The sequence below is a fragment of the Thamnophis elegans genome, chromosome 3 (assembly GCF_009769535.1).
Source record: "Thamnophis elegans isolate rThaEle1 chromosome 3, rThaEle1.pri, whole genome shotgun sequence".
Lineage (NCBI taxonomy): Eukaryota > Metazoa > Chordata > Lepidosauria > Squamata > Colubridae > Thamnophis > Thamnophis elegans.
This window is the reverse complement of record NC_045543.1, coordinates 88,243,038-88,256,827: the sequence shown is the minus strand read 5'-3', so window position 1 is coordinate 88,256,827 and position 13,790 is coordinate 88,243,038. Positions and strand designations below refer to the sequence as shown.

The 13,790-nt window shown below is 36.3% G+C and overlaps 1 protein-coding gene across 1 annotated transcript in view; it reads left to right on the top strand.

The window, feature by feature from the left end:
* The window catches only part of SEMA4D (semaphorin 4D), a 102,814-nt gene extending 97,297 nt beyond the window's left edge, over nucleotides 1-5,517 (top strand). Inside the window, 2 exon segments of the mRNA XM_032214107.1 lie at nucleotides 1,155-1,198; nucleotides 3,166-5,517. Of these exon segments, the coding sequence (XP_032069998.1) occupies nucleotides 1,155-1,198; nucleotides 3,166-4,079 (958 nt within the window). The 3' untranslated portion in view covers nucleotides 4,080-5,517.
* The last annotated feature ends 8,273 nt before the right edge of the window (nucleotides 5,518-13,790 follow it).

The following is a 13,790-nucleotide window of genomic DNA, read 5'->3' as shown; positions in this document are numbered from 1 at the left end:
CTTTTGAATAAGATTAATTAGAGTTTGCCAGATTTGGATGATATGGCAAACTGTCATAAATGAAAAATACAACCTTTAATTGTATCAGAGAGGAAGGGAAGAAGTGAGAAAAAGGAAATTAGTATTGTTTCAATCTAAATACTGTAATTATTATTTTGTCGTCCCAGTTTTGGCTGTTGTGTTCTGGATTTTTTTCATGCATAAGCAAGTTAGGCTATAAGAGAACAAATTGCATGAATCAGAACACACCTCTTAGCTCAATCTCCCAAGTTTTCAACTATAGACTGCACTAACCTGCTTTACTATTCTTTCCAAACCAACTGGTACTTTCGCCTTTATTTGCATTTCGTAGAAGTACTGCAAGGCATATTATGCACACAATTATTGTTTACAATATTTTTAGGAGGAAAATACAGTTTCTTACTTTAAATTGAGATCACCCATTTGTGCCTGGTATAAATGGAGAATAAGGAAGTTAGGAAAATGGCAAGTATCAGCCATTTTGTCCATCCTAGACACTCTGGTCTTATTTTGCCTTGGTCATTTGCTCCTGTCCCCTCCCCAAAAAGGGGTTTGTTTTTGTTTCCCGTGGATTGTTCTGATTTGCATTGAAGAATCATTTCAAACGCTCCAGATTGATATCTGTTAATCTGCAGGGTTAACAGATTATACACACATACATTAGCTTCAAATGTTATATCTTTTCCTGTTTGCTTTTCTGTACCTAATGTCACACTGATGCATGAGGATTCTTTCATGTGTTGGAAGTTCTCCCCTTTCTGTGAAGGTATGCTAGGAGAACCAAAGGCTGGTGGTTAAAAATAGTATATGGAACATACCATTTTTCTTCATTGATAAATCATATGTTGCTATATCTCCATAACAGACAAATTATGAATAACATTGCAAATTATTTTTTTCCTTCATGAATTTGTTTGTTGCAAGGAGCAGCTGATTTCAAAATCCAGCATAACCTTCTGCAAACATGCTTCTCCCCTATATTTATTTGAATATAATAAATATTCAAATAAATTATTTGAATATTTTTAGCTATAATTAGCGGTGCACTTTAAAAAGTTCTGATGATTTTGCAGTAAGGTTATACATACAGGATATGGCAATTTATTATATCTCACACTATATATTGTTTCTAGGGATTGGATTCAGAATATAAGTGGAGATGCCTCCTCTTGTTCAGGTAAGCTTTGGTTTTCATAAATGATTGAATAACACAGAATAAATGTTTGATACATTTATTTATTTCTACAGGGAATATTCCTCATTTGCATATAATATATATTGTAATCACATTGCTTATATTTTTAACATGCTTCATAATTTATTCTGTAACTACCCTTAAAATGTTTGAAGAAACAGGACTGTGATCATCTCTGAATTCATAACCAAGTTGATCATGGAATTGTCCAATTGCATAAACCAGGAATAACCCACACATGAAATCATGGGGTCGTATAAAAAGAAACTGAGAAAGAGTTTAGAGTTTAGAGAGTTTAGAGTAATTTATTTATATGCCGCCCTTTTCCCTGGGGGGACTCAGGGCGGCTTACAACTCGAAAAGGGGGGGGGAAACAAACAATTAACACATAAGACAGTACATCATTAAAAGCACAACATTCATACTATTCGGGTGGGTTACAGTCTTTAACCCCAGGCCTGACGGGATAGCCAGATTTTAAGGGCTGTGCGGAAGGTCTGGAGGGTGGTGAGGGTACGAATCTCCACGGGGAGATCGTTCCATAGGGTCGGAGCTGCCACCGAGAAGGCTCTCCTCCACGTAGTTGCCAGTCGACATTGACCGGCAGATGGGACTCGGAGGAGGCCTAATCTATGGGATCTAATTGGTCGGGTGGAGGTAATTGGCAGTAGGCGGTCTCTCAAGTACCCAGATCCACTAACATGAAGGGCTTTGTAGGAACACCAAACAATAGCCTTACACAAAGGCTTTGTGAGTCTACCTACATATGAATCAATTAGTAGACTATTTTTAATCTAGCATGGTTTTAGTGTTTTTATTTAGTTACTCTAGCTTTTTATAGTTTTTTTTTAATAGATTCTTCTTCCTCATCCACTGAGAGTTTCCAAACTGACAAAAAAAAATTATTGAGAGATCTTCCCTTCCAAAAAAAAATTTCCATGTCCAGGGATGATTATTACTGTTAACATGGAACTGTTCTAGCTGTAATCTATTTTCAAATTCTGGTCAAATCTCCAAATAGTTTATTTTTTGCAATGCAGCCTTTTTCCAACTCCAGTGCATGCATAAGCCTGTTTTGTGGTCAAAGTTGATAAAAGTAACATTTGGCACATTTGGCCATTTAAAACAACGGACATTGCTTAATTAGGCTGCACTTTGAACATTAAAAGCCTGTCTATCCAGTGATGCTGTTTCTGGTTTAGATTACATATTATCTAACCTATCAAAAGTACAAAAGAATCATAAGAGTTGTTTTAAAAGCATTAACTGTTTTAAACTACAGGTTGCTCTATACAAGAATATTTAAACACAAGGTTCATTTTCAAAGATTATAATTCTTTTGAGATAGTTTATCTTTCCAAGTTTGTGTTATATTTGCTGTTGTATTTGTTGTTTGTTTGTTTTTAAGTTAAGCCTGTGTACCATATTTGTTACTATGATCTGCTCATTATACAACTTAAATTTGTTAGCCTTTTTTCCTCTGCTCTGTTAGGATCATTCATACATTTTTCCCTGTGCCTCCTTTCACTTCCAAATATAAGGGCAGACACATTCTACACATCTCTGTTTAGTTGAACCTGGGTATAATTTATAATGTAAGTTGTATCTTGTCTCACACTAATAATGGTCATATCCATTGTAAAGTCTTCTGACAGAGGCATTCGTCAACAGAATAAACAATGCTTTTTTTCAATGATATCATATAACTCTGCAGGCCTTGTGCCATCTTGCAAACTAGTCCATGAATGCCTAGCATTTGAAGGCCCCTGTTCTGATTGATGCTTCCTGTTAACAGAAGGATACCAGTTGGATACTGCCATAGGTGTGGTGCGATTGGCTACCTGCACTGACATTATGAGCATTTGATGACCCAATATGGCTGAATTGGTGTCCCCTTCTCTTCAAAAAGTCATTTCTGACATGGTTTCACATTTATTTTGCCATTTCAGATAAAGTCAGAGAGCATTCTCTGCAGCACACTTTCGGGCATGGGAGCACTGCAGAGTTAAAATGTTCAAAGAAATCCAACCTGGCACAGGTGGTTTGGAAATTCAAGGATGATGTGCTAAAGGTGGAAAGCCCTAAGTACCGTCTTCTGGAGAAAGCATTGCTCATCTTCAATTTGTCTGAAGGTGACAGTGGTGTTTATCAATGCCTGTCGGAAGAAAAAGTGAAGAATCAAAAGTTTTCACAAGTGTTGGCTAAGCATGTTTTGGAACTGAAAAAAATCCAGCATACCACTCTGAGCCCAAAGCAGCCTATTCCACAAACAGAAGGTAACAGAGAGGCATCCAAAATGGCTTCTTTTCCTACTGAAAGGTTAGCTGTTCACATTCCAACAATTGTGCCAGTCACAACAACCAGGATAGAAACAAATCCTCTTGTCCCAATGCTAATGAGCACTGCCTCCAGTCTTGAACGCACCAAGTCGTTTCTTGAGGTCCCTGAAAAGACCATGTTTCTAAAAGCAAATGATAGTTCCCTTTTGATGTTTCTCTTTTTGTTCTTTTTTGTGCTGTTCTTGAGTCTGTTTGCCTACAATTGTTACAAAGGATATTTACCAGACCAGTGTCTGAAGTTCCGTTCAGCTATGCTACTTGGGAAGAAGAAGCCCAAGGCGGATTTTTCTGATTGTGAGCAAAGTGTGAAAGAGACCTTGGTGGAGCCAGGCAGTCTTATGACCCAAAGTGGAGAACATCCAAAGCCAGCACATGACACAGGCTATGAAACCGAAGCAGACTATGGAAATGGCCACATTCAGCATGATGAGGACCATTCGCAATCTTACAAAGATGTCAAGGACAAACCTTTTGATGTTAAGTGTGAACTGAAATTTGCTGACTCAGATGCTGAGGCTGATTAAAGGCAACTGGTCCCAGTTTTTCTGATGAAAGTTTGATTATTATATTTTTTTTAATACACTTCATTTAAATGTGATAACTGGGCCACAAAGGGCTATCTACATGTCATCAATCTGTATGTGATACTTTGTCATTTCACAACTGGATTGAACAAAGAACCATCTGCTGTATTCTAAAAACCATTATGTTCCACATTTATTTTTCTCATGTGTTTGTTGATTTTTTTATTTTAAATGGCCAGTTGTAAATTTCAAACTTTTTTCTCCCTTGAGGTTGATTTAACATTTGCACATACTACTTTATTTCCTGTTTCCATAGAAAGTAAAATTAACTCTTTTTGCAAATCCATGCCAAAAAGGATTTAAGTAGCTACAGCTTGCGTATATTTAACTGCTGTTAAAAATCTAATTTCAGTTTAATTCCAAATTGGAAATAATATTTAGTTTATCAGATTGGTAAATTATAGGCTTTTTGTCCAGTTTTGGACATTTCTTTGCATCTAGTGATTTATAATGCTTAATGTACTGCCATCATTGTATTTTGTCTGTTAACTATAGTTGATGAAAGAAGCATTTAAGTTTTTCCAAACAGTTTGTGTACTTTTTGTAGAATATGCTGTATATTGGGACAGGTCTGGATAGTTTTGCATAAGGTTCTCAGGGATATGTTTTGGTTAAATGATTTTGTTTTATTATTTTAAGAGATGGTATGGTAATCACTATAAGTGCTCAATTTTGGATTATGGGGAAATGTAGCTTAGAAAAGAGTTTTTTTTTTTAAACAAAGGTGTTAGACACTGCCACATTAACTACATTTTGGGATTTTTAAAAGTGGACAATGGGAGGCCCTGTCACCAAACTACACACATTTTGAGAGCCTTGTGTGTTTATAATGCAGAATTTGACAAATATTTGATGGATGTCCCTGAAGAGGTGAAAGAGAATACTTATTTTTCAACCTTTTTCACAGTTGGAAAGTAATCATATTACAACACCCATAGCCAACTTTGCCAAATATTTTCACACTTTTGTCACATCATCCATCAACATTTGAAAAAAGCAAGTGAAGAAACAAGACAGACAAACCAAAACTGCCCAAAAACTCTTTTATTTCTTCATGGGTTAAAATACATTAAATGTGGTTCACAGTGGCACTATTTGTATGTAAAATTCTTTTGTGATGTACAGTTTTAATACTTGTATTTTGCTGTCTCTGTGTCTCTCTTTTGTGTTATAAGAAACAGGGAGGTTAGGAATAGCAAGAAATCTCCTTGCTCAGTAGGCAAATTTATCCTCAAACCTTTTTTTTTGTTAACTCCCCAACCTCTCTTAGATGGTATTGCTGTGAATAGTTTTATATTTTGTATGATTCATTTTGCTTTTATTTTTCTATCTTAACTATGTATATGTGAAAAGGTTATGGAATAAATATTGAAATTAATTGCATTCCATCTTTATTATTGAGCCTTAGATTGATTATATCACAATAAAATCCACAAAAGTTTGGTTTCTTGTTTGGTGGAGTAAAGACAGGATCCCCATGACTTTCCTTTACATTTCTGTTTTCTATTTTTTCCTCTTTTTCTTTCCTATGCACATTATTTCTTTGGCATGTGAAGTGTTTCTTGCAGACTTTTTTCCTTAGTGCCCTTTTCTTCTTCTTTTTCCTTTTCTGTCCTCTTCTTCACAGCTTCCGCTTCTGTAGCATTTCCTCCTACTGGTATCTCTTTATCCTGTGTTGGAAGTGATTTCTCGTTACCCAGCTGCCCTCAGCCTGAAGTTTGGTCTATCACAGATCATGCTCCAGTTACACTGCTACCACCTTTCCTAAGTGACCAGATCCTACATGTTAATGCTCATAGCACCTTCCTTCTCTTTTGTCAAGCCATAGGTAAGTCAGAAGATCCTTCCAGCGGCCACTGTCCGGTTTTGTTTATTCACCAAAGTGCCGTTGTTTACATTTTTGTAGCATGCCATCTTAAGCCTCCAGTGAATTAGGAAGAAGTTGGAACATACATTTCTTCAAGCTATCCTAGTGATTCTCAACCCGTGGTTCGTGACCCCTGAGGGGCCACAATGTCACAGGGGGTCCTTGAAAGCTTGAAGGAACGTTATGATTTAAATCTTGAGTTAATTCTTGGGGATCTGTGGCCATGCTCCATCCGTGGCCACAAAAGGTATTTAAAGGGGGTCTGTGGTGAAGAAAAGTTTCAGAACCATTGAGCTACCTGATTTATATCCTACAGGTCAGTGAGTATAACTCAGGACTTGCTTTTAAGCTTCTCTGAACAGAGAAATATAACTAGGGATGTTATCAAAACATTTTCCTGACCAGAATGTATTCTATAATCTTGATTTCTTGGTTATGTTTTGCTTTTGTCTCTTGCATAAATTTACACACACACACACGATTATTAGCACTATTTTAATAACATGCTTATACTATATCTGAATTAAAAATACTTGATTATACTTGGTAGAATTATTAAATTAGCTTTTGGTGAGGTGTTAATCCTACCTTTTATTGTGAGATAAATCACACATCTCAGAAAGGAATAGAAGTCTTTTTATTAATGGATTTAGAATTTCATAGAATTATAAAATCTAAGGGTGGAAAGGGACCCTGATTATCTAAGCCATTGCTTTCCAATATAGGCAGCCTCCAGATGCATAGAGTTCAACTTCCAGAATTCTCAAAAATGGCCATAACAATTGGGGAAATCTGGACTAGGGAATTTTGAGCTCAATTGTGGTTGTAACTTGAGAACTACCTGTGTTCCATTTGCTTTTTCTGCAAATGCTTCATACAATTGGATCTTTTAAGCTTGTGCTCCAAGACACTCAGATCTCTTTCATATGTGCATCACTGTCCTATATAATATAGAATCCTATTCTTAAGCCTTTGATTGTTCCTGTGGTAATGAAGGGCTTTGCATTTACATTTTAATGCTTTCTGCTCATTGTTGCAGCTTTACAAGTTCTGAATTTTGATGCTGAAGTAGGAGTTGCCAAACAGCAAGAGGCCCAGAATCCCCAGGAGATCTCTGGCAACTTAAGATGGAGGCTCACAGAATTTCTTAAAGCTGAAGAGGCTTGCACAGGCAAAACAGGAGCAAAACTCCAAATGAATGTTAGGAGATAACTAAATCTGTGGGCAAAGCCATCTGTGAAAAGCACCCATAATTATATTATTTATTTGCTTTTATTCATGATACAGATTGCACAAATTCACTTACATAAGGAAGTTGAAGGTGTCTTTCATCCCTTTTTTCAGAAGTGATGATTACAATCAGGTAGCAATATTAACTGAAACTTTTTCTATATTTAAATTTTCCTTTGCTGAAACATTAAATCACTCCTTCTACACCTCGTTCTCTCGGATCATTTACCTCTCTTAATACTTTGACTCATTGTAAATTAGTTTTTAGTCTTGATTTTCTTATCTTTCAACCTCCCCCTCTCATTTCTCAAAGTAAGCTTCTATCTTAAACCATTTGTGTTGCCAGTCATCCTAGTGTCTAGGAGAGCATTATCTACATTTTCTACCAGGCTTGACAATCTCTAGCACCTGGCTCCAAAAAATATCTTGGTTGTTTCCCTTCCTTGCAATTTACCAAGATGTTTTAGAACCTTTGTGTAAAAACTCCTGAATCTCAGTACATGCTGTTTACTTGCCTTACCACTTTCTGGAGTACTCATGCCACTTCTTTCCTTTAGTCTGTTCTGCCCCTTTTGAATAAGTTCCATCCTACCATTCTTGCATTCTATTCATGATTTTTATCCGACCAGGTTTCCATAATACCTACTAAATCATGTTCACTTTGCATGGAGAGTTCCAGTTCTTCATGTTCCACACATCTATTTTAATTGATGGCTGGTGTGTCCTGACGACTAGTTAACATCAGTTTGAATCTGATTGGTTCATTCTGAACACAGCCACATCCCTATTTATAAGGTGTGCACACTTACACAACCATAAATATTTCAGTTTATTTCTCAATTTCTGCAGCTTTTATTTTATATTAAAGTTGGGAAAAATTCTGTAGTGATTTATCATGATTTTTTTTACATCTCAAAAAACCAGGCAATTTAATAAGAGTATAAACTTTTTATACCTGCTATAATCTTGCATTTGTTTGCTTCCACTTCCAGAAAGAGATTCTCAATCTTCTGCTTATCAGCAGGTGCAGGCAATGTTAGTCACTTCAACCTTTATTTAGCTTTGCATATTTTGCAGAAAGATTTTGTCTAATTTTTTTATAACGACTAGGTATCCCAAATCAGAACATTTTGACATAATTCAACAACGGGATGTGGTTTGCATGAAGTGATTATTTTTAGGAGTGTCATAGCAATAGCAATAGTTAGACTTATATACCGCTTCATAGGGCTTTCAGCCCTCTCTAAGCGGTTTACAGAGTCAGCATATTGCCCCCAACAACAATCCGGGTCCTCATTTTACCCACCTCGGAAGGATGGAAGGCTGAGTCAACCTTGAGCCTAGTGGGATTTGAACAGCCGAACTGCTGAACTGCAGTCAGCTGAAGTAGCCTGCAGTGCTGCATTTAACCACTGCACCACCTCGGCTCTTAGTGTCATAGATTGTTTTGAGTGTCATCATGGATGTGTGATTTATTTCACAAATTTTTTTTACACATAAGCAGAATCTTGGTTCTTGGAAGTTCTCCAGGATGCATTAGTATTAAATAGCACAGGATACCTCCATTGTTTGCCATATCAATACTTCTGTAGGCCTTTAGAGCCAATAACTCTCATGTAAATTAAATACATGTTTAAAAAGTATTTAATTTCTTTTTGGAGAATTTCTTTTTTATTTCCATTTTCATAACATACAATCACATGTATACTATACATAGCCAGTATCATATAGTATTAAATAATAATTATATCAGTTCCTCTTGTCAACAATGCCCAGAAAAATAAAAACCCATTATAGCTCTTCTGCTCTCCATATACCTCTTTCTTCTACCTCTCTCCAACTTCCTATCTTCCCTCCATCATCCTTTCCTACTCTACTTCCCCTTCCTTTCTCCTTCTCTCTCTTCATTCCACTCCTCCTTATCCTCCTCATATTCCCCCCTTACCCTCTCTCATCCCTCTCTTCCCATCTTTCTTCTCCCTTCTGTTTCCCACTCCTCCTCTCATTGGTATATTTCCGCTTCATATCAATATACTTAACATATCCTAGTTTTAAAGAAATAATAATAATAATAGTATTGACAATATAAGAGAAGACAGTATACATGTGGAATCAAAGTACATTAAAATCTAATACGTCTCGTCAAACCTGATATATATCCCTCCCTCCCTCCCCACCTCCCAGCCTTCCCTCCCCCAACTTCTCAGAACCCATACACTGTATAGATCTTTAACAAAGACAGTCTAAAATATATTGGAGAAAAGAATAAAAAAAATTGATAACATCTTTACATTGAACTTAGCTCCTCCTTGCTAAGCTAACTTTAAACAATTTATATCATTCCTGATCTTAATCATAAGCTATCTGGAATTTCCTAGTCCCGTATTTATTTTGTATATAATCAATCCATTTTTTCCAGTCTCGTTTATATCCCTCGTTTGATTGGTCCTTAAGATATGCAGATATTTTAGCCATCTCGGCTAAATTTGTGACTTTCAATGTAAAAAAAAAAAGTATTTAATTTCTTGTTGTACAAAAAAGCAATTAGCTTTCAGAGCTTCATTTAAGTCCTAGAACTGAAGCTAGGAATTAAGGTAGTTGTAATTTCCAGCATCTCCCACTGCAAAGATACCTCAAATTGCTCTGCCTTGAATTTTTAAAGTGAGGCACTGAATTCTTACTTTCCTGCCATCCCTATTTCTACAAATGCTTCTAGATTCTTAGGATCCAAAACACTTTTATTACTAACCCGTTAAGTAAGGAATGGATCTCAGTACTACTCTGAGATGAGATATAGAGGCTAAAGGAACTAATTAGTGGATGGTGAAGAGTGACCTCTCTAATGCTTGGGAGTAAGAATAGGAGGTTGTTCAAACATGAAAGAATGAAGCAAAGATAGATAAAAGGGATTAGAAAAAGTTTGAGGAAATCCCAGTAGAGGAGGGTGAGGTGTGTCTCTCTGTGTGTGTGTGAGAGAGAGAGAGAGGGACAGGGACAGGGAGGGAGGGAGGAAGAAAAAGAAAGAAAAGCAGCATCAGCTCGAGTGCAAGGGGAAAAGGGTATTCTGGGTTGTTGAGGGATGGAACAAAATATGTCTGTTTTGATGCTCAAGTTACACTTTTTTCTTGTATTCATGTTTTTGTTCTTTTGACTTCATCAATTTGGCACTTGAGGAGATGGAAGCCTTAAAGCTAACCACACCCATTGTTCTGTGAATGAGCATTTCCACACCTTAATTTATAACCAGTCCTATGGTGGTTTTTCAATATTTCAAACATCATTTGGCCCAAAATAGGTACAGTCCCATTCAGAATTATGTCAAATTTATACTGAAAAGTTGAGATTGTAAGGATTGATAAAAGCTTCTTGGTTATCTCTTCATTTAATGCTGGGTGTGGAGCCTCCTGCTATGATTAATTTTCAGATGATGCTTTATTGTATAATTGACTTCCCCATAGACATCAGATGTGCTGAATCAGAGATTGCTGGATTTTTCCTCTATCTGCTGCCTATTTTTGTTAGGGAATTTTTAAGACTCATGAATAGGAAATTTGTGGTCTAAACATCATTTACTTCGCACTCCAGCATATGTCAAAAGATGTCTAGGAATATGTCCTCTCCAGTGGTGGGATGCTGCCAGTTTAACACACTTTGTGTGCATATGTACTTTTCATGTGCAGCACTGAAAATGGAGCGTTTAGAAGCTCAGCTGCTTACCTTCCAAGTCAGCAACTGTAAGTAAAACAGCTGGGTGGGGGGAATCAGCTGTGCCGTGTGGTTGAGATGAGTTAGAAAGCTCATCCGAGAGCAGTACTGAGATCCATTCTTTACTTAGCGGGTTAGTAATAAAAGTGCAGAATAAAGTGTTTTGGATCCCAAGAATCTAGAGGCATTTGTAGAAATAGGGATGGCAGGAAAGTAAGAATTCAGTGCCTCACTTTAAAAATTCAAGGCAGAGCAATTTGAGGCATCTTTGCAGTGGGAGATGCTGGAAATTACAGACTACCTTAACTCTTAGCTTCAGTTCTAGGACTAAAATGAAGCTCTGAAAGCTAATTGCTCTTTTTTGTACAATGAGAAATTAAATATTTTTTTTAAATGTATTTAATTTAGATGACAGTTATTGGCTCTAAAGGCCTATATAAGTATTGATATGGCAAGCAATGGAGGTATCCTATGCTATTTAATACTAATGCATCTTAGAGAACTCCCAAGAACCAAGACTCTGCTTATGTGTAATATTTTTTTGCGAAATAAATCACACATCCACGATGACACTCAAAACAATCTATGACACTCCTAAAAATAATCACTTCATGCAAACCACATCTAGTTGTTGAATTATGTCAAAATGTTCTGATTTGGGATACCTAGTGATTATAAAAAATAGATAAAATCTTTCTGCAAAGTATGCAAGGCCAAATAAAGTTTGAAGTGTGTAACATTGCTTCCCCCCCCCCCCCCAAAAAAAAACCCCTGCTGATAAGCAGGAGATTGAGAAACTTTTTCTGGAAGGGGAAGCAAAAAAAATTGGAAGATTATAGTGGGTATAAAAAGTTTACACACTATGAAAATGCCAGGTTTTTGAGAAAAATCGGATTAAGATGATAAATCACTTCAGAATTTTTCCCATCTTTAATATAACGTATAACCTGTAAAAATTGATGTTGAGAGCTTTATGATCTTGGTTTAAAACAGTGTTTTCCGCTCAGTTTTGAAGATTGTAGAGACTTAACTAATCATCTCCTTATAAGGGAAATGGGTGGCATCCAAATGCAATCAATCTTTACTGGCCCAAGGATTTTAAATCATTATCTTCCCTATAGTGTTCACTAGAGATGTTTCTTTATTTCTTTAAAACAAATACTTGAAACTGATTTGCCACCAGATCTCGTTTAGTAGGCAGATTGAAGGTAACATGAAATAAGTTGATTTTCTTTCCACTGTGTTTTACCCACTGAAAACCAGAGTATGTTAGGAAACCCAAAATACTGAAATAATTACTAGAAGGTTACTTTAATTGATGTAGTGTCTTGAAGGAAATAGCTAAATCCATTTGACTATTTTAAATATTCAACTATATTCTGAGTGAGGCCCGTTCCATATGTGGGACCCCAGGTAGTTTTCCTCACCACAATCTTTCCTAAAGACGACCCAATTTGTATGGCTCCTCCTTTTTCGTCTCCGGAGAATAATTTTAAATTACTGTCTTCTTGACCAATTAAGCTGTTATAATTCCTGAATCATGCCAATTTTTGTCTTGTAATAGGGAGAGAGACGTTATTTGGGGTTCAGGAATTGCAGAGTCAAAAATGCCAAGATGGTGGCCATAATGGCCTAATCAAAGCTCCGCTTGTTTTTTTTTTAATGTGTATCATGTATCACACATAAAAACAGGAGGAGCCATCATGGCCACCATCTTGTCTTTTTCTATGATCCCCATGGACATCCCTGAAGAATTGCTGGCCTGCTTCCCACGTGCCCAGAGTAGAAATCAGAAGAAGACACAGCAAGCAGTCCTTTTGTGTGAAAAGAGCTTTCAAATTTTAAAGCTTTTTTGTTTCTCTCACAGTGGTTCAGCTCACAGCAACATGAGAGTCCCTCTCTGAGGGAGATGTACTCTGAGGGTTCAAAAATGTGAAAAATAAATGAAAATGTCAGTGGATTCCTTTAGATGCAATTTTCATTTCTCACTTTAAATATTATTATGGTGAAGCTTATCTTTTAGATTCCCTTTTTCATGGTGTCTCTCCTGGAGCCATTTTAGTCTGAGAATGTTGATTTTTAAAAACAGTTTTGGTTTTCTTACAATCTTCTTGGGGTTATGGTGCTCCTAAGCATATTTTCTAGAAAGTGCTGTTTGCTACATCTGCTATTGTGTGATATATATATACTGAGAAATTAAGGCACATATATTGTCCCATGAAAAATCCTTGGCTAGTCTTCAGTAGATTTTTACTCATGCTACGTTTCCATGTTAGGATGAGGATTCTTACATCAGGGTCATTGAATTTATACACAAAAAAATGACTTTAAGAACACAGGCATAATAATTTAATCTTTTTTTTTTTTTTGGCATTTACCTTGTGCTTCTGCCTTGATTCTACTCTTCTCTCATGTTGATTTCCATCCTCAATAATCTTATTTTTTTCACCTTCACCTTCCAACTGAAACTAGATTGACTCTATCAATATCTTCCGTTGTAAATTAAACTAACAATAGACCTGCATCCCAATAATTTTAGTTTTGAAAAGATTCACTATTATAATGGTTTTTCCTGAGCAAAATATTGTGAGCTTATAATAATTAGCACACCATCCTTTCAAACTTTTTTCTAAGGTGAATGGTGCTTTAAAGTGTGCTTCTAAGTCTGTAACTTAGTTGCAGGATCTTTCTTCCGTTATTTCAGAATACAGAAATTTAGTGTTCTGTTTGTATTGTATTTTTTTTTCTCCATAAGCAGCTTTGCAAAGTGTCTTATATCAATAGCTCATCATCAGTAATGGGAACATGGACTAGAAGAATGTAAGCTTTGAAGTGAAACTTTTGGGTTG